General features: G+C 50.3%; 8 protein-coding genes across 8 annotated transcripts; 2 read left to right on the top strand and 6 right to left on the bottom strand.

Annotated features, from left to right (window-relative positions):
- Nucleotides 1-2,190: 2,190 nt before the first annotated feature.
- Nucleotides 2,191-3,901, bottom strand: K460DRAFT_402724 (alpha/beta-hydrolase; the record flags this gene model as incomplete). The annotated part of the gene is made up of 8 exons (XM_040936555.1): nucleotides 2,191-2,422; nucleotides 2,471-2,516; nucleotides 2,570-2,621; nucleotides 2,855-3,114; nucleotides 3,170-3,240; nucleotides 3,303-3,424; nucleotides 3,489-3,596; nucleotides 3,770-3,901. The coding sequence occupies 8 exons, from the start codon at nucleotides 3,899-3,901 to the stop codon at nucleotides 2,191-2,193; spliced, it is 1,023 nt and encodes a 340-aa protein (XP_040789926.1).
- Nucleotides 3,902-4,785: 884 nt separating this feature from the next.
- K460DRAFT_374438 (uncharacterized protein) lies at nucleotides 4,786-5,847 on the bottom strand (the record flags this gene model as incomplete). The annotated part of the gene is made up of 3 exons (XM_040934667.1): nucleotides 4,786-5,247; nucleotides 5,313-5,381; nucleotides 5,434-5,847. The coding sequence occupies 3 exons, from the start codon at nucleotides 5,845-5,847 to the stop codon at nucleotides 4,786-4,788; spliced, it is 945 nt and encodes a 314-aa protein (XP_040789925.1).
- A 216-nt stretch (nucleotides 5,848-6,063) lies between these two features.
- Nucleotides 6,064-6,938, top strand: K460DRAFT_363449 (PHF5-like protein). Its single transcript, XM_040932821.1, has 2 exons — nucleotides 6,064-6,208; nucleotides 6,290-6,938. The coding sequence occupies exons 1-2, from the start codon at nucleotides 6,192-6,194 to the stop codon at nucleotides 6,597-6,599; spliced, it is 327 nt and encodes a 108-aa protein (XP_040789924.1). The 5' UTR covers nucleotides 6,064-6,191; the 3' UTR covers nucleotides 6,600-6,938.
- A 126-nt stretch (nucleotides 6,939-7,064) lies between these two features.
- On the bottom strand, nucleotides 7,065-8,361 carry K460DRAFT_57266 (uncharacterized protein). Its single transcript, XM_040938531.1, has one exon. It carries the CDS (start codon nucleotides 7,955-7,957, stop codon nucleotides 7,172-7,174), a length of 786 nt encoding a protein of 261 aa, XP_040789923.1. The 5' UTR covers nucleotides 7,958-8,361; the 3' UTR covers nucleotides 7,065-7,171.
- Nucleotides 8,362-10,579: 2,218 nt separating this feature from the next.
- K460DRAFT_363448 (uncharacterized protein) lies at nucleotides 10,580-11,613 on the bottom strand. The gene has a single exon (XM_040932820.1). It carries the CDS (start codon nucleotides 11,250-11,252, stop codon nucleotides 10,611-10,613), a length of 642 nt encoding a protein of 213 aa, XP_040789922.1. The 5' UTR covers nucleotides 11,253-11,613; the 3' UTR covers nucleotides 10,580-10,610.
- Nucleotides 11,614-11,760: 147 nt separating this feature from the next.
- On the top strand, nucleotides 11,761-13,346 carry K460DRAFT_332266 (autophagy-related protein-like protein 3). The gene is made up of 3 exons (XM_040930831.1): nucleotides 11,761-12,362; nucleotides 12,459-12,947; nucleotides 12,997-13,346. Exons 1-3 carry the CDS (start codon nucleotides 11,839-11,841, stop codon nucleotides 13,037-13,039), a joined length of 1,056 nt encoding a protein of 351 aa, XP_040789921.1. The 5' UTR covers nucleotides 11,761-11,838; the 3' UTR covers nucleotides 13,040-13,346.
- K460DRAFT_332265 (flavin-binding monooxygenase-like protein) lies at nucleotides 13,002-15,208 on the bottom strand (the record flags this gene model as incomplete). The annotated part of the gene is made up of 4 exons (XM_040930830.1): nucleotides 13,002-14,399; nucleotides 14,456-14,774; nucleotides 14,864-15,066; nucleotides 15,118-15,208. The coding sequence occupies 4 exons, from the start codon at nucleotides 15,206-15,208 to the stop codon at nucleotides 13,240-13,242; spliced, it is 1,773 nt and encodes a 590-aa protein (XP_040789920.1). The 3' UTR covers nucleotides 13,002-13,239.
- A 713-nt stretch (nucleotides 15,209-15,921) lies between these two features.
- Nucleotides 15,922-17,490, bottom strand: K460DRAFT_276039 (uncharacterized protein; the record flags this gene model as incomplete). Its single annotated transcript, XM_040928086.1, has 3 exons — nucleotides 15,922-16,402; nucleotides 16,454-16,922; nucleotides 16,971-17,490. 3 exons carry the CDS (start codon nucleotides 17,488-17,490, stop codon nucleotides 15,922-15,924), a joined length of 1,470 nt encoding a protein of 489 aa, XP_040789919.1.
- Between the last annotated feature and the right edge of the window lie 1,306 nt (nucleotides 17,491-18,796).

The following is an 18,796-nucleotide window of genomic DNA, read 5'->3' as shown; positions in this document are numbered from 1 at the left end:
GATAGAGTGGACCACCCGGGAGAGCACGTTGTTGGATCTGTAGTGCAGTGCTTTAGCGGGATCCTGCTGAAGCACTGGTGTGCTTGTTGGCTGAACGTTGGTGGTTGGTGGTTGGTGGTTGGCAGCCGGCACATGCAACGGCAGCATTGCTACCGAGGAGCAGCCATCCCGCCGTTGACCACATCTCTCGAGTATACCAGTCTGCCGGGACAAACAAAGTGCTGGGCTTCCTTATCAGAGCAACTTCGAATGATCAGATCAGCCCAGAAGATAGGATAGCAATAGGCTATAGCTGCGAGACTGAGATGCAGCCCTCCAAGACCTCAGAGCCGTTGAGATTGTCTTCTGCATGACTATGGCGAGGAGGCAATCAGGCCGAGAAGGCACCCATAGCGCGCTGCAATGCCATCTCCGATCTGCGCAATCGACCTCATTCTGAGGTCGAGCATCTGTCATTACGAATCGACTCAAATGACGCTGATCGCAGGCGCATAGCTGGCATGACCGTGCAGCCCGACAGGGGAGCGACCACAAGCAAGATGAGATGTCTGTGGTAAGCTGTACCACAGAACGAGTCATCTACGCCTGACTATCTCTCCGACTGCCCACCAAGCACTTTCATTCGACGAATTAATAACCATGCTTCGCTCGCGCTATCTGCCGAGCGAGGTGCATAAAAAGTGAGGCCGATTGCTCCAAACACGGATCGCACGGCAGCACCTGGGTGCTTTTGAGCCACACCACCAAGCAAGTTCTACATAAAACGACGCTCTCCGTCTGCAACTAACGTTTCCTAACGACTAGCACCAAACGACATACATAATATGAGCACCGTCCAGCCAGTGCGCATCTGCCCCGACGCCAGTTCCCCACGACTGCAATCGAATAATACGTTTGCTGATAAGGCACCTGGATTCAACATTTTAGTACGTTGATATTGCAGATATCACTCCGTCAATATACATGCCGTTGCCTAGATCAGCGCTGCTACTAACGGCCTTGGTCTGCGGCCGGACATACGAAAGAACTAGACCAGCGCGTGCATCATCAAGCGACGTCCTCGGTCGACACTTATGCAGAGTTCTCTGGAAGTAGTAGGCGGTGAGCAGTGCATTTCTTTACCACTCGTCTTGGAACACAAGATACTATCAGCGCTCTTCGTACTATCAAGCGCAAAGCGCACTGGATGCGCAATTCCTGTTCGACAACAATTGCACCTTGGTAGCGATACAGCCTTCAGAGACTCATCCTTCATCGTTTAGCGTACTCAAGCCCGAACACAAGTTCAAATTGGGGTTTGAGAAATGTGTGTTGCGGAGGCGGTCTGCCGGATCTAAGGTATTGACCCAACCACCCAGTCCGAAAGTAGCTACGGAGGTAGCCTTCCGCGCCGATTTGCAATTACAAGATCGCCATTCTGAGCTTAACTTGAACCTCAAGCTGAGCCACAAGTTCTCACGCGAAGATCTTATTGGTCGCACACTTTGAGGCCGGGTTCCAAAGAAATGGAATATGCATGGGAGGAGAGGACCTGCATCCAGTATACCCAAGAAAGCCGACGAGCTGTGAATCCGCAAGTATACCAAGATCTCAAGTCTCTAGCCGATACTTGGTATGTACCGTGGCAAGGTTTCGCCGTCTCAACTGTACAAGTTCTTTGGTGCGCCAAACTTGATTCAAGACGGAGCCACCACCTCCCTGGGTATTCTACTAGGTGCTTGACTCTAGACTTGTTGGTAACTTCGGGGATACCGAGTTATTAGATTTCGCCATCTACACTGCTCCTCGGACGCACGTGCTGACCGATGACCGGTACCGACTACCGACAACAACAACCGGAATAGGAACAATTTCGAATGCAGAGCCCTAGCGAACGACGGGACTGAAAACCTACGTCTAAAAGTCACGGAGGCAAAGCGGCGAGTACGGAACACATCCTCGCTTCTTTCCCGTGATCATAATCGCCGTGCCCGATATCGCTAGCCTCGACCATATCTAGACCACAACGGGTAGAGCCGCAAAATCCATTGAACTAGCAACCTTGGAAGACCCAGTCTGAAACCCAGTCTCCACTCTCTATCATGACTTTTTTTTTTAGCAAGGTTCTACGATACCGCCTTTTACCACTCCATTGGCGGAAAAGATCCGTCAAATCGCAACCACACTTCGCAAGATCATCTTACTCATACCTTACAAACTGCTCTGCGATCTTCCCAACCCCTGCCCCTCAAACCATTGGCGGATAATCCCATTCACCTCCTCGGGGGTCTGAGTCAACGCCCAATGCGATGCTGCAACCTCGCCTCTGGTCAAGTTGGGGATGAAAGCGCCCATGCTCTTCGACATCTCGGGCTTCAGTACACTATCATGCGTTGCCTGGATAAATAGGACGGGCTGTTTGATGATTTTCTTGTCGAGCAGGCTGTAGTATTCAGCGGTTGATTTTGGTCAGGAGATGGTCGATACTTACGCTTGATCCTCTTCCCAGTTTGACCTTCTTTGGCGGTACCAATTCACTAAAGTCCATGTCAGTCTTGTGTAATGGCACCAGGGAACGGATACGGCTTACGAGTAGAGTGGATCCCGTGTTTACTATACTCTTTGACGTAGTAGTCGAGGACCTGCATCATCGTCAGCAAGTCATCCTCTTTCTGAAACCGCAGTTTGCCGATCCAGATATGAGCCATAGACAGGGAAATGCTGATGTCGAGCATTTCAGGGTCCACTCCCCTACTTCACGCAGGGACATACGGATGGAGCAGCGCTGATGCCGAGCAGCTGGTTCCCCCATCCTTCCACTCCATGTCTTTCCACCAACGAGATCCGGTTGCGAGAGAAATAGATCTTCACGTACCTTCCCGTTTAAAAGCCTACTCTCCCCAATCGTCGGCAAGTTCTCTGCCAGCACGCCCTTCTCCGGATCGAACGCCAACTCTCCATTCGGGCCCCTCCCACCATACAGGGCCTTTAAGAACTGCCTGATGGATTGCTCATCTTTCACAGTCTTCTCAACCTCACCAGATGCGAGGTGGAGTTGGTACGCGAACTGAGGTAGTGGGCCCTTGACAAGATCTTCGACGGAGAAGTATTCGTCGTGAGGGGGTGAGTAAGGGGCTAGAGGATCTTCAGTGGCTGTTGATAGGTATTGGAAGGTGATGGCGGGACCTACTGCACACGGAGAAGACGTGCGAGACGAGGTCTGGGTACCATTGTGCTGCTCGCCACACGACGAAACCTCCCCTAGTCGACACACTGGTGTCAGCAGACGTGACTATAAGATAGACGATATAAGCTCAACGCACCAGTCATGGCCACCAAGAATGACCCTTGAAACGCCCAGTTCTTTGGCTAGTGCGGCAATATCGTCTGAAGCTCTCTTCATACCGTAGAGCCTGATTGAGTTGGGGGGAACTTCTGGTGCATCCTGTCCTCGGACTTAGCTTCGTGTATATTTTCAAGCTCCACTGCCAACATGAAGAGCCACTTACAGTACCGCCATAGCCCATCATATCAGGCACCACGACTCGAAAGCCCAGATCCACTAGAAGCGGAATCTGATACCTCCACCCCATGGACAGATCGGGCCATCCGTGAATCTACTCAACTGTTAGTACCGATCGAACTGTCAACCCAACTATCATAACTACACAACTAAATACAAATGTGGTTGGTGTCACAGGGAAGATCTAGCGACTTCCCTGCCGACAGGGCATTGTAGTAGCAGCGCATATATCCGCCGGCTGATACTAAGATAAGGAGGAATTCATACCAGGAATACCGTTTCTGTATACTGCCCACCCTTTGGTACAGCATAGAGATAGTGATATGTATATCCATTTAGCTTCGTTGTCTTGTGTTCGATGCGCTCGTCTGACACGGGGTCAATTGGTTGGATGGCCATGACGCAATACCAGGGTGTGCTTCGCGGCTATAAATCAAGATCAATAAATCAAGATCAACCAAGAAACGGAGGCGGCGTGTGAAGTATAGTGCAGTTGGAGCGGTGAGCTGGAGGACAAGCGAGTTGTGAACAGTTGTTATAATGTGTTCTTTCCAGACCTCGGTGCCGAGGCTTGCTAACATAAAGGTGGGGTCTCAAGCTTAGACTCGCACACCTCTATTATCTAAGATCCACTGTCAAGTCCAACGCTCGAGGGGTTGACCTTGACGAAATGACGGTAACGATGCCAGCGAGTGCTGCAGCAATAGAGCCCCTCACTATAGCAGGACTACTGTGGTAGATTTGGGCCATTCCTCCCACACCCCACTCACTGCGTGGGGCGATCCACCGGCCTGGGTGCTCTTTCGTATCTCGCATGAACATATAGTATGTATCCCATAACCGGCTCGTATGCGCTAGGTGCTGAAGTCCGTGCTTGGAAACGGTCAATCGCTAAAGGGAAATAATCCCAGCGATTTGGTAGAACAACTGCTGCTCTAGACGCACCCAAGCGAACTGTACCTCGCATATATTGGAGAAAGGTAAGACGATATATCACCGGAAGTGAAGCGTCCGAATTGCAGATAACGAGCATTCTCCTTTTCTGGTATAGTAGTACTATACTGCACTGTTGTATGCGAGTGCGAGCTTGATATCCGGTTGTGTATTGAAGAGTAGTCATCATCCATGTGTGACGAGTTTCAGAGGTGCGCAAAGTATATACCCAGATTTCGTAAACACGGCCAATCAAAATAAAGCAAAGAAGCGTCACAGGTATGAAGCGCCGTTATGGACCGAAACAATCGAGCAAATAGACTGGCGCGACCCGCATTTCCTAGCGATTTTCAGTAAATAACGGTATCCTCCGCCGCTTCCTCGACAACATCTTCGCCGTTATCATCGTCGTGCTCCTTGCTAAGCTCGTCAGCGGTAGTCTCACGGCCTGGTATGCCGGTATCAACCACGTCTTCAGTAATGGCTGCGTCTCTCACCGCCTCATTCCTGGGATCCTCTGTATGATCGTCTCTCGTGTACCGGTCCTTGGGAGAGTCGGCGCTGCTATTAGTTCCGCCATTGGTGGTGGGGAGCTCTGGAGGCGCGTGTGCATTATAGTTCTTACCAGTATGGGAACCTGCTGCATCACGGCTGACCTCCTCATTACCAGAAGCGTGTCGTTCACGCTGAGCTTCTTGCCGCTGGCGAGCCTCGTATTCCTCGACTTCTCGTTCGATAACCTCGTGGGCTTCGGCAATTTGGTCTCGAATGCGTTCGTCTTCGTCAGGATTGGTCTCCCAGGGCTTGTAGTACTGCCAAAGACATTAGCACATTGCAGAGTATACCTTGACTCGGTCTAGGAAGAGACTTGTCTTACCAGGTGAGGTTCAGCTTCAGTCTGGAGGAAGTGTGCCATGCTAAGAAGGTTCTCGTGCCGTGCCCGCATCTATTCACAGTAAGTATGCGCACATTCACATCATCTTAGTGAAAGGTCGTACTGAGTCTTTTTCGAAATGTTTCTGCTCCTTCCATCGTTGCACTTTGCGCCCGGCCACACACTCTGCCTTCCTCTGTTCGCCCTCTTCGGCTTCCAACTGGCGTCGAGCTAGTTGTCTCTTTTCGATCTCAGAGCGGCGTTTCTGTGCTGAAGTAGTAGGATTCTGTGAGAGTGCACCTAGGACAGCGCCGAATAGTCTACGCTCTCTCCCTCTCTCACGGCGCACTGTAGCAGCTGGTTTAGTCCCATTGCTCGATCCTCGGCGTTCGGTAGGCGCGCCATCATCATTGAGTCTCGGCCTCTTCGCATTTTCTTCAGATATCGATGACTGTCGCCTCTTGTGGCTGTTTACAGGCGAGGCTGGGACGGAGAGATCATCCGGTAGGACTACAGCAGACGCAATGGGGCCATCCATATTGAAGCAGAGAATTGCAAAGTTTTTATTGGACTCAATCTGGTATTGGCGAGTTCAGCGGTGGACGTATTACCCGCGCTCTGTGTTAGTGATGGGAAGGGTGCCGAGCTGATAAGTCGAAGGCCGTCGAAGCTTACGCACGGGCCAGGGGTTCGCCTCGGAGGTCCGCAACTTCCAAATGTTCCTTCTCACCTTCGCTCTTTCCTCTCACCAACACGCTCATCCAACAACACCCTCGCCCTCGACTTCGTTGCGCAACAAAAGGCCACAAGCAATCTACTGCGCCCTCAGGAAAATCTATATACAGAAAGTCACAACAGTTCCGCCATCGACAACCACTCGATATGTCTCGCCATCATCCGTAAGCTCCCTCCTCCGCCACCACCTCCTGCACCCTTCACAGCTCCTCTTTTATAGATACAGGCCCTCTAACAGTTTCTAGCGATTTAGTAATGTGCCGCAAGCAAGCTGGCATCTCTATCGGCCGCCTATGCGACAAATGCGATGGCAAATGCCCCGTCTGCGACTCCTACGTGCGCCCGACAACCCTAGCGCGCATCTGCGACGAGTGCTCCTTCGGCAACTACCAGAACAAATGCGTCGTCTGCGGTAGTGAAGGTATCTCAGATGCTTTCTACTGCTTTGAGTGCACGCGCCTAGAGAAGGACCGTGATGGTTGTCCGAAGATCATCAATTTGGGTAGTAGTAGGACCGATCTGTTTTATCAGAAGAAGAATTTTAGGAATCATTGATGCATGGGGAAGGCTAGGCCTACAGTATTTATTTATTCAAGAGATGGGGATGGGGGCCATGTCTGAGCTGCAGATGAAGAGATTCAGGGTTTCGAGAGGGGGCACAGCGTAAAGTAGAGAAGGAGCAGCAGAAAATCTGCTACTAGCAAGGCGTTCTGGAGTCACAGCCTGAGGAGACAGTCTGGGCGGGGGAAAGTCGTCTACGATATTACGATACAGAGTTGCGAATGGTAATCTTGCCACCTCTTGTATCATGAGGCTCTGCTGACATAACGCAAGATTGAGTCACTGAAGTCTCACTTAGATAGCAATCCATCACAGAGATACCCCCAAAAACTGGCTTATCATTGTAAATTTCATTTTCGCTTGCCAAGATCCCTCAAGCTTCTCCAATGTAAGGGATGTCGAGTTATCAACTAACATATAGCTATCTTTGAAGACGGTTTGCAATAATAAATAATATTAGGTTATTAACGCAGCGCAGAGCAATTGTGGAGCTATATTAACATACAACAAATGTGATGCTGCCCAGCAGCCGCCGCATTCTTCCTCCAGTCTTCCAAGTACCTCACTCAGCTAGGGACGCATCCACCTCCCCTCCTCGCATCTCCCCGACTATCATCCGCCTCGAGCCATATTCCCCAGAGCAAACCTTCGAGCTGTTTCATCATCTTTGCAATAATCTTACACTGGCCCTGCTCCGTCGCTTGCCCACCCTCGACCCAATACCTCACTCCGACCATCGCGCACCCCTCCAGCATACCCAGCATATCTTCATTCGCCTCTGCATCAAGCTCAAGCCTCCTAAGCGAACGTTGATAGGCGTACACTTTGAGCATTGCGGCGAAAGACTGCGCAAGGTGCACAGCATCGTAAATGTGCAGCCAGCTGTGTGAACTTGTCGACCCCTGTTCGCCATCCGGGTCCGAGCGGGTAGAAGATTTGATGAGGAGGATAGATAGTAATGAATTGGAATGTGCGTTTTGAAAGTCTCCGCTGATGTGGAAAATGGCGCGTGGCATCCACCCGCCTTCATGTAGGACACTAATTGTTGTTCGAGCGCGGCGGTCCGATGGGTCGCGGAGGTCGTCGCAGAGGCTTTTGAGCGTCGTGAGAATTGAGTTTTGCCCTGTGTTGGTGACTTCGTAACAAGTCAAGCTGGCACTCTGAGCTGAATTCTGAAGCGGCTCTACACTCGGAGTTGGCGGTGCAGGGCGATACGTTGGGGTCCACGTCTGCTCTAAGGCCTGGGAGGACCTCTGGACTGGTGAGGAAGTCCAATGCCGGTGGACGCGTTTTGACGGCTCTGGAGAAGGGAAGAGGAGGATGTTTGACTCGATTGAGACCGTGTTGCCCATTTATTTGTTGGTGATGCGTAAGGCAATGCAGCAAGATTGACGCCGTGCTCTTGGTCGTCTTCTTGCTGCATCATGCTCACGGCAATTGTACTCTATGTTGTCGGCCACGTTGCCTTGCGTAACCGTAATAATGAAAGGTGCGAGGTGTGCAGTGTGAAGTGTAATGTCGTTTAGTATAAATTGTCACCCAATGTGCGATGTCATCAACAAAGAAAGCCGAGCACGCTTCGTCATATAGCAAAGCTTAGTCATATGCCACTTCTTTGTTCTATCGAGTCGTAAAGTCCGTTACATCAGCAACAACAGCACGAACCCTTTCAGCTTCGAGGATTACCAAGATATGCTATTCGTGCAGATAAGTTTTTTCACCATTTCAATACACTTGTGTCAACATTGAAGTGCTGACGAGTGTATGCACGTTGGTGTCACAAGCGGGGCGCGTGTTATGTCATCAGTGTTCATTTGGATGTGGTACACATCATGATTCATCGTGTGACCCTGATGTGTCACTTACTCGAATGGCATTTGTACGACACGCATAGTTTAAGCTTAATAGTAGCTATGATAAGAGAAAAGTTGACAGCAAATTAGAGCCCACATGAGAGAAGAAGAGAAATGGTCGTTACTGCATAAAAGAAGGAGGGGACCCCAATACGCACCGTGACGACGGCCTGGAAGCACAATGGCAGGGCGTCTTGTGTGAGCCCTGCCCAGCATTGAGTAACGACAGGAAGTAAAAACCAAATAGGTCGGGGAAATCAGATGCCGCATGCTACGCAAAGTTCAAACACTTAAAACAACCCGCAATCACAGAAAGAAGCAGGAACTAGAAACGAGCGTTAGGTGTCCAGGGCTCATCTTGTCTGATTTCCTCCAGCCAGCGTACCATTGCGAAAGGCAAAGATTCGTTATCAGATGGAGCTGAGACCAGTGCGGTGATAGTCAGCGTTTCCAGGGTTCGTGAAACATGCTGATCAGATCTGTTCTAGCATAGGACAGGTCAGTAGAATAACATTCTAGCATGACATGGTTTGTACCTGATGGTTGGCGGACGGATTCAGAGGGCGTTGTCCTCCACATCGTGGTTGTGGTGCGTCAGGGCTTGAATCGGGGCCCGCCATGTGAATGCAGCAAAGTGATTTTGAACCTTCGTAGCCCACTGGTGGATTTGGCAAGACTCGCTGGCGCTTTTGGGCAGATATAGTATGGTTGAACTAGACGTGAGTTTTGAACTGGCTGACCTTGAATGTCGCTTTGGGGGCTTTTTCTTTTGGATGATAAACTTGGGGGACAGTTACTGACAGTAGTTAGTCCTTTTATAGGAGAAATAAGATATCGTCAGAGTTTCATGCCAATACGTCTCGACAAAGTCATATCATAGTCATGAAATTCAGGAGCTTTGCAAGATCTGTATTGCTAGAAACTTTTGATTTGCCGGTTCGATAGCCGACGTTACATTAGCTTTTGAAGTCGTGCATGTGGGTCGAACCCTTGTGCTCATTTGCGTCCAGGAATACGATACTGGAGGAACTGTCAGGGCAGCATCCTGGCCCATTGCAAGAATTTTCGACCACGCGAGGATGTTTCACGTCCAAGGTTGTTTGTAGTTACAAGGCTACGGACACGACGGTAGCTCGCGATCATTTCCTCACGGAAAGCTGAACGCAGGCACAGTCACTTCGAGGTGATTGGCAAAATTCAAAACTTGAGGTCACAAACAGTTGGCATACTGCTGTAAAGGTCCGTATTAGGGAGGAAAACATCGTTAGCCGTTAGAGGGGTAGCGCTCGAGATGTGGCACGAAACCCCTCTCGAAAGTCTAGGCGGCTAAGAAAAGTAGCTGATTGGCAAAGTATGTCGAGATGAATCAAACACTAATTAGTTTAGTATGTGGGAATATGGGCTTTGCCAACAATTAAGCTTTCAATTAGCATGGATGATAGGCATCGCTGAATGTAGACCTTGCGCAATCTGCCCTGACCTAGTGTATCAAACGTATCCTAATGCCTTTAAGAGCCGTTCTTTGGTGAAGACACGAGAGAGGGGAACATGTGGGGCTGCCTGAGATCTACTACAGGGGACCGTTAGATCGACAGTTCCTGGCATGGGTCATGGGAAGTCGCAACTGTCAAATTCAATCCCTATTTCTGTAGCTCCATCGGCAACTTGCATATATTGAAACATGCTTGCTTCTATATCCGTCACGATCATCGGGGATATTCCTAGATAGAGTCGAAGCTACGCACTGAGGCTAATTCGTTTAGAGAATCTGTGCTGGTCGTATACATGCTGTAGCTTTCTAAAAGCCGTTACTCCTGGGAGTAATGCAAGCTCTGCCAAATTCGGGATAGGTAACAGCGGATGCCTGATCAGTTTGCAATTTCGACTTGTGATGTGACAACAGTGTGGTTCCTCCAGCTTGAGAGCTAGACCGTTCTAGGAATTCTTTGAGAAGGGCGTCCGGGATCTCGAACTGAAAATTTAGAGCCGTAAAGTTGGGTACTACCAAGGTCAGTGAAGACGAAAGATGCTACCCTTACCTTACACTGAATGAGAAAACGTCCGTTATAGTAATCGCTTGCCATGTTTGTGTAAGATGCTGGGCGATAGAAACCCCCTTAGACAGATAGTACTCCACTTCTTGACTTTAAATTCAGATTAGGAAGTGGCAACTTGAAGATACCAGCTTATTGCGGCTTTCCAGAACCAGATACAGGTGATTCATCTGGGATCTGACCGCCCCGCTGTATTTCGTTACATGTACATAGCGGACGATTTTTGCGATGTATGAGCGAGACCCGGAAACACTAGGGTAAGACGTAATCCCTGGCGAAGCTTTATACAGTCCCGTGCATTGAGGCAATGTCCATTGAATGGACGCGAAGATTTTCGAACTCAGTCCTGGAAACGTTGACAAAGTCGCAATCAAATGTTCTGAAATGCAACGCACGGAAAACCCGACATCCTTGTAAGTCATTAAACTTGGTACCACATTTCCACTGACCTGATAGCGCGGAGAAGCCCTCTGCTGCCTTTTTGTGATGCCCAACAACTTATGCGTGCTGTCACCAGAAGGTAGGTGTCGATTTTTCCGAACAAGCTCGATGCAGTGTCGGAAACATAATATGCTCAGTAACATCCGAAAAATGACGAGATGAGGACGCATCAACCTTTTTTCACCCAGTTTCACAAAGCGACTTGGTAGTTCCGTAAATAGACTCGTGTTGCGTTGGCGTCTTGCCTCGCGGCCGTGGAAGATGTAGAGTAAACAAGTGGCATTACCCTGTACAACCATCGTGAGCACGGAGGAGGATTATCTGGCCAGGCTGACCCCAGGATACGAAAGTCACTATGCCATCCAAATCCAGTCATTCATTTTCCTCGTGCTTCAAAGCAGACTTACGCCGTTTCGGCCAGACGTGCATATTCTAGGTATATAGGCAAATCTGGAGCAATATTGCTCAGATGACACTGAAGCAATAGCAATAGTATCACACCCATGGTGGGTCAAGAGAGCGGATTCCATATTAACAAATGATCTGGCTTCGAGAGCTTTATCAGCTCTAGAGATGTTTGAAATAAGGCAAACCGTCGTACATGATGTTAGGTGACAACGGGGCTTGAACGAGTGAAGCGTGACACGGAAGGAAAAAGAGTGAATGACTGGTTGCCTTGTGATGAGGGAGCGTAGGGGTGACAGGTGAATCAAAAGTATGACGTGACTGCTGTGGCTTGTGCTCGGACTAGCGCGGATTCATTGCAGGCAGCTGCTGCAACCCCGCCCCCTCCAATGCGACGGCTTTGAAAGAAGGTACAAACACAGCTGACGGCTCGGCTCACAATCACCTCCACACGCCTATAGACGTCAAACTTATTCAAACATGGCATACAACTTTGTGCGCTCCTACATAGATACCTTCCGCGAGCGAACCGCCGCCATCAGCCATACCTCGACATTCCGCGAGACAGGGCAGATAACGCCAGAGGAGTTCGTCCTCGCAGGAGACTTCCTGGTCTTCAAGTTCCCTTCCTGGCAGTGGGCAGATGCCTCGTCTCCCTCAAAACGCGTATCATACCTCCCCGACGGAAAGCAGTTTCTTGTTACGCGCGGCGTGCCCTGCCACCGCCGGCTCGACGACAACTTTGCGGGAGAAGCTGGCCAGGATGAGACAATAGTGAGAGATGGCTTTGCTGCTGGCGAAGGCGCGACAGATGACGATGGCTGGCTGAGAACGGGCGGCATGGCTGCGAGTCAGGAGGCCAAGGTTCGCGATGTACGGACCGTGGATGAGAGTGGAAACCTGGGCGCAGCGGAAGAGGATGACGAGATACCCGACATGGAGGACGATGAAGATGATGAGGAAGCCATCATAAGAGACCCACATGCTGGCTCAAACACCCAAGCGTGCGTCTTTCCACTCGCTCAGCGGCTGCCTCGCCCCAAGTTGTTGAATCGCTGCGCCCAGCGGCTACCTGAAGAGGAAGACTGACACAATCCTAGTCCACTACGAACCTACACACTCTACATCACATACTCGGCCCACTACCGAACACCACGATTATACCTCTCTGGATACGGCTCAACTTCCGTCCCTTTAAAGCCCCAAGAAATGATGGAAGATATCGTAGGAGACTACAAAGACAAGACTGTCACAATCGAAGACTTCCCCTTCTTCGAGCACGCGCTCAAGACCGCCTCTGTACACCCCTGCAAACACTCATCCGTCATGAAGGTGCTGCTCGACCGCGCAGACGCCGCTTTGAAATTACGACTCGCCAAGCTCAAGGCAGGCAAGGACGTCAGCAAGCTTGACAGCGGAATGGAAGCACTGGTGGACGATACGAGGTTACTGAAGCTCACGGAGCAGGCCAAGAGCAAGGATGACGGCGAAGGTAAAGATGACTGGGAAGTTCTGAGTGAAGGCGGCGATGATGAGGTAGCCATCCGTGTAGATCAGTACCTTGTGGTCTTCTTGAAGTTCATGGCTAGGTAAGCAAAAGTGATCGTGGGATGGACCCTCAACGCTAACACACAACAGTGTCACGCCCGGCATAGAACATGACTTCACCATGGGTGTCTGATCGGAGCCTTCTCTTTCCTAGGTGCTTCGACTTGGGTATGGTTTTGTTTACACTTATGGCTGCGACTGGGTTGGCAACGGCGTTAGTATGGTATCAGGAGAATACAGAAGCATGCGGAGTAACAGGCGCTCGGAATCCATGATATGCCAATCAAAGTATCCTATACAGCATTACTAGCTTATCTCAAATTCAAAACCTCGTCAAGAGCCCAGTCCCAGCCTCTTCGGGAAACGTCCACGATACACCCACGCTGCGCCCGCTGCTACGGCACTCAACGTACCCAAAGCCAGCACTGTGTTACTCACCGACGTCTCTTCATGAACTCTTCCAATCTTTGTCTCCTGCTTCCCACTCCCGAACACAACTCTACTAGCACTCACGTTCGTGCCGGCACCAGTTACTCCATTCTCATTTCGCAATCCAGTCGTCTCGAAATCTTCCCAGTCAACTTTGGACAGCATCTCCTGATACTCCACCACTGTGCCACTCCAGTTGTTCGTAATTCTCCCTTCCTTGTTCTTATACCAACTCTGACATGCTGGATCCGCAAAACTGCTCTTCTTCAATATCTCCTGGATCTGATCGTTAAACTCGTCGGTTCGTCGTTGCTTCGGCATCAAACCCACCCGATTCCCCCGATTCCTACCATCTAGAACAGCGGACACGAGAGTATTGAGGTATCGAGACTGTGCTTCGATCATCAATATGATCGAGTTGTGTCCGAGGTTTGTATTTGGGCCGTAGAACATGCCGAAATTTGGGAGTGAAGGGACTGTAGTACCGTACAGCGCGGTTGCACCACCTTCCCAGATAGCTCCTAAGGAACGGCCTTGCGTTCCTGTGACCTTGATGGGGTACAAGAACTCGACTGTGCGGAAGCCGGTCGCCAGGACAATAATGTCGTGATCATGGTGTGTGCCGTCTTGGAGCTCGATGCCAAACTCTGTGATACGCTTGATTTTGGTCGTCTCCAAGTTGGTCTTGGGGTTCGCAAGGGCTGGATAGTAGTCGTCTGAGATGATGACGCGCTTGCAGCCTGGGCTGTAGTCTGGCGTGAGTTTCTCCCACAAGTCAGGTTTGCCTGGTATGTGTTTTTTCATCATGTCGAAGCAAGAGCTTCTTATCACATCTGCGGAATCAGACTTATCATTCGTCACCGCATCATAAAATGATTCCCGGATATCCATCTTTGTAGATCTCATCCGCCAGCGCACGGGAGGCAAGTAACGGTATATTGCGCGCCGGAGGGGCCCGACGGGGCCGTCATCGCGCGGGATGACCCAGTTAGGGGAGCGTTGGTAGACTGTCAGCGAGGAGGTTGAAGGTAGGATCTCAGGGATGATCTGGGCAGCCGTCGCTCCTAGTTCAAAGTGTCAGCGCCTTTCTTTACTCGATGTTACCGTCAGTCAGACGAACCATTTCCAATGATCCCCACCCTCTTTCCATCAAGCTTATAACTCCAGTCCCATCTTGCACTATGCATGATCTTGCCCTTGAAGTCTTTCAAGCCGTCGATATCTGGATACCTCGGTTGATTCAACTGTCCAACAGCGCTGACTAGGAAATCGCATTCGATGCTATAAGCGGGATTGAACTCAGCGTCCTTTCCGCCGGTTATAGTGACGTCAACTTTCCAGCGGTTTTTTGAGTCGTCCCATGTCGCAGATTCGACCGAGGTGTTAAAGCGGATGTATTTGTAGAGATTGTATTTTCTAGCGACGTTACGGAGGTAGTCCTAAAGCAGGAATGAGCGCTGAGCATTCGGTGATATCGAACAGTCACTTGTAAAGCTGGCGAATATATCAAGATAAAGGTGGGACCTACCAATATCTCTTCCTGTCCCGGATACTCTCTTGTCCAATCTGGATTCTGCTCAAACGAGTACGAGTAAAGCATGCTCCAGATATCACAGCAACACCCGGGATATTTGTTGTCATGCCAGGTCCCTCCCACACTCGAGCTCTTCTCCACGATTATGAAGTTGTGGCATTGGTTTCGCTTGATTAAATCGATCGCCATACACATTCCTGCGAACGGTCAACCAAAGCTCGATGATTGGGGCTCAAGGGCTGTATTACCAGAGATTCCGGCTCCAATGATGACTACCGCAGCATCAGTGTGATCTTTGTTTCCAACGGGCACCTGTGGCCATGGCTGTGACCCTCCCATCTTGGAAGCCGCGCTCGAGGATAGTTCTTTTTGAGGGTTACGCGCTTGAAAGGACAGATGGAACAAAAGTGCCAGCAATGAGGACCTTTAATGGGAAATGCGCGATAGGCCCTTGTTTGTCTAGTACCCGAGGTAACAGAGTCTAGTCATTGATAAAGTACGTTGAAGCCGAAGTGTTTTGGACTGGCAAGGAACGCACTGATGGTACGACCGCACTTATCATGGTGCGTGCTCCCTGGATCCCCTCATCATATACCCGATTGTACCACTCCGGGGTGTGCAACATTGCGCCCTATTCGGGCACAACTCTACTCATTAAAGAAGGCTGTGGGGTAATGTCGTGTTGCAGGGATGAGCTTCGGTAAGACGTGGGAGAGGAACCGATAGCCAATAACTCTTCTCAGGGGATACAAGGGCAACACTGAGTCAAGACCATTGACTCGTTCCAGCAACACTGACCTCAGTATAAGCGAGTCAGCTTTCCAAGAAGATGGAATACGAGCGTAGGTCTTATTTAGACCAAGTTCAGAAATATATTTAGGATGCGCACAACGTCTACCTTCAATCGACGTGAAATCCATAACTCTGTGCCAAATAAAGGCCTAGAAAACTGAGTAGCTCTGAGATGAATGTTAGATACCAGAAGAAGTTCACGAGGTATTTTACTTGATTGTTGTTAAAATTTTTATACTCGCGCTTAGGCACTCACTAGCTTAGAAACCTTGTTTTCCATGCCACTTCTCCTCCCACCCCGGAAACCAAGGGCTCTCCTCTAGTGTATGCGGCTCCCAGTCCTCGGGTACCAAGCCTTTCTCCACTTGCTCTTTATGGAATTTCTCCAAGGCCGGCTTGACAACATGCTCCACGTGCCACGTACTTTTGTAATCCATGAGGTTCTTCTTTCCATTGTTTAATACCTTCAACAGAAGCCCAGGAACATATACTTCGTTGCGGAATTCCTCGACTGGGGTGAACAGAGCTTTGAAATTGAAGACTATGCCAGCTGAAAGGGGTAGTCGGCGGAGTGTTTGCCAGTCGACGCGTAGATGACATCGTGCAAGTTCGAGGTCGGACATTTGGTATTCGCGGTGTTTTTCATGTGGATGGCCTGGGGGCATGTAAAGTGGCTGGTCAACCTCTAGGCCCCAGGAACCTCGCTGAATGGCTTTGTCGGTGGGTTTCTTTGCAAAGTACCTAAATTGGTGTCAAAGATGTTACTGAACAATGCCTTTGTTGCGTGCTCACCTGTCCATAGAGAACTGCATCTTTTCCTTGTAGTCCGGTATAGGTGCATGAATTTCATCTAACCTCAGTCCGATCTTTGTCCCAACATTCCAACCCAACGCACTGCAAACGATGCCGGCCCGGAATGAATAGAATCCCGTCTTGTCATCGCGTAGCGTGATAGCGAAATCCTCAGGAATGTTGTTGAGTAAGACGTGGAGGGGTTGTGTGGCCTTGAGGTCCGTCTCTGTCTTCAAGATGCCATTAAAGAAGATCATATTCTTTGTGTCTAGTGTGAAGTAGTGCGGGTATCGTGCACAGACGAATTGCAAGGCCATCTCCATGAGTTCTTTACAGGCTAACTCGGACCCAGGAAGCGCTCGTAGCACTGAATCGCCGTGTTCTTTGTATAGCTCTTGTCGCTGCTTGATACGCTGCTCGTATGTACTCTCAATCTCTAGCCACCAATCGGGCTCCAACTTGGTGAGCGCTGTACAAGGTGAGTATCATCCTAACGAAGCTGTTCGCGATCACCTACACATTGTCTGATGGTAAGCCCAACGGAATGGTCGATATGGTCTTGGCATCGCCTTTTCGATGCGGAACTCGGGGTACGGCTTCGGGAGGGGTACTCCACTAAGCGTTGCGTAGTCTGGAAAGTCTCCAAGAGCCTTGATCTCCCCGACCATGAATTCACAAGGAGTGTGCAATGACTCGTTTGCATCCAGATAGGACGCTTCCAGGGGTAGCATGTTTTTCGTCCAACCTGGTTGTGATGCAGCCAATTTCTCCGGCGTCTTGCCCAGACTTGAGGGTACATCGGTATCAGCCAAGGTAAAACGCCGTGAGGGGGGGAAAGTGTCCGGGTAGCCGGCTTCTGGAAGCCTTTTCTTGCCTGGAGATAGAGATCGCGGAGGAGTTTTAGCACCAGACGCTCTTCGACGACTGATCTGGAGTCGCTCTAGAATGATGTTGCCTCTACCTCGCCGGAAAAACAGAAGGAAGACAGAACTAGCGATGAAAGCTGCCCCTAGCAGTAGTAGGATGTTGTCCGCCATTATGAGTAGGGATTGGTATAGAAGTTGAGTTGAAAATGAGGTTGAAACAGTTGCACGACAACTGGTTCCTGCCTTCCGACTTAGGCGCGCTGCTGGACTGAAAAGGTGGCGCAGTATGACCGTAAAGTGGAATAGAGGGCAGTAATAGGAGAGGGAAAGGAAATGAGTCTTTAAACCCTTCAAGCATCACAAAGCGATCAAATGGGCCTTTCAATTGACCGACGGCGTTGCCTGTAGCAGTTATGGAAGTGTAAATACCTTATCAATCAGCGGCGCGGGGCGTCTTCCAATTAAGTAACGATGCGGCTTCCTAGTAAAGCAACCAGCGCAGCGCATCCGCCCTAAACAAACTCACCTCCCCGAAACCCAGTGAAGAGTGGTCAAAAGGCGGACGTTGGGACCGCTGCACACGCTTGCATGCACAGCATCACGGCTGATGTGGAGGGGTTTATCACGCTGGGATCGACGCTTCAAACCCATCAGGCTTAGCGGTTGCCTTACACAGTATATAAATCCCCATGCTCTTGGCGCAGGTGATGTCAATCAAAATTCGTTGCTCTTCGATAACCCGTGGATGGGCTAGATTGCCGTTCAAGCATCATGGCCGGCACATGTAGTGGTGGCGGCGTGGGCGGCTCCAGACTTCCCCGCGGTCGGCACGGCACTTTGTCGTTATCAACACCCACGATGCGCTGGCGCTGCTTGAGGTAAAGAACTCCCATAGTATCCCGTTTTCGCATGTAGTTACTTGGAGCTAGTTGTAGGCGTGGAGCAGTTCGGAGCGATCATCTACTCGAGACTGCGAAAGCGGGGCCTGACACGCGGAATGTCGAGGTCTTTAGGGGTAGCGGCGAGCGCCACTTCGCGTTCGTTGCTGCAATTTAACCACATGATGCCGCGGTCTCGTAAGGAAGTTCTTCCATAGATAAGCGTTGGCAAGTCTATTTTGAACTGCATATACACGGTACTGGGGTATGCAGCGGGTGACGAAAGCTGATTAGGGGAGGCTATCCAACCAGAAGAACGCCCCAGTAGTCTCCATTAGGTTCGAATAACCATGGCGCGAAGTAATATCGTATCGTGAAAGATGATAAGGGTCTTTAAGGAAAATGAGGACGAGGATGTGTGCACCGTTCAAAGGATTCTTGTCATGTCCCCAGCCCCGTGCCCACGCTAGTTCCAATTGTACAGGACCGTGCACCGAACCTCATCCGAGATACCATGAGCGTCTCCAGTCCCTGCCTAGCCTGTGTTCACAAGTGCCCACGAGGGGATGCTTGATACCAGACCGTGACTGTATTGACGA

The sequence above is a fragment of the Cucurbitaria berberidis genome, assembly GCF_010015615.1.
Source record: "Cucurbitaria berberidis CBS 394.84 unplaced genomic scaffold K460scaffold_2, whole genome shotgun sequence".
Taxonomy (NCBI): Eukaryota; Fungi; Ascomycota; class Dothideomycetes; order Pleosporales; family Cucurbitariaceae; genus Cucurbitaria; species Cucurbitaria berberidis.
Note: the sequence above shows the minus strand (reverse complement) of the source record. Positions and strands in the feature narration are given on the sequence as shown.

Bases quoted from the DNA above. Each gene is read 5' to 3' on its own strand.
- K460DRAFT_332266 (XM_040930831.1), top strand. From the start codon at position 11,839: ATGGCATACAACTTTGTGCGCTCCTACATAGATACCTTCCGCGAGCGA. The intron at 12,363-12,458 runs GTGCGTCTTTCC...ACACAATCCTAG, and splicing joins GCTGGCTCAAACACCCAAGC to TCCACTACGAACCTACACAC. The intron at 12,948-12,996 runs GTAAGCAAAAGT...AACACACAACAG, and splicing joins TTCTTGAAGTTCATGGCTAG to TGTCACGCCCGGCATAGAAC.
- K460DRAFT_363448 (XM_040932820.1), bottom strand. From the start codon at position 11,252: ATGGTTGTACAGGGTAATGCCACTTGTTTACTCTACATCTTCCACGGC.
- K460DRAFT_57266 (XM_040938531.1), bottom strand. From the start codon at position 7,957: ATGGGCAACACGGTCTCAATCGAGTCAAACATCCTCCTCTTCCCTTCT.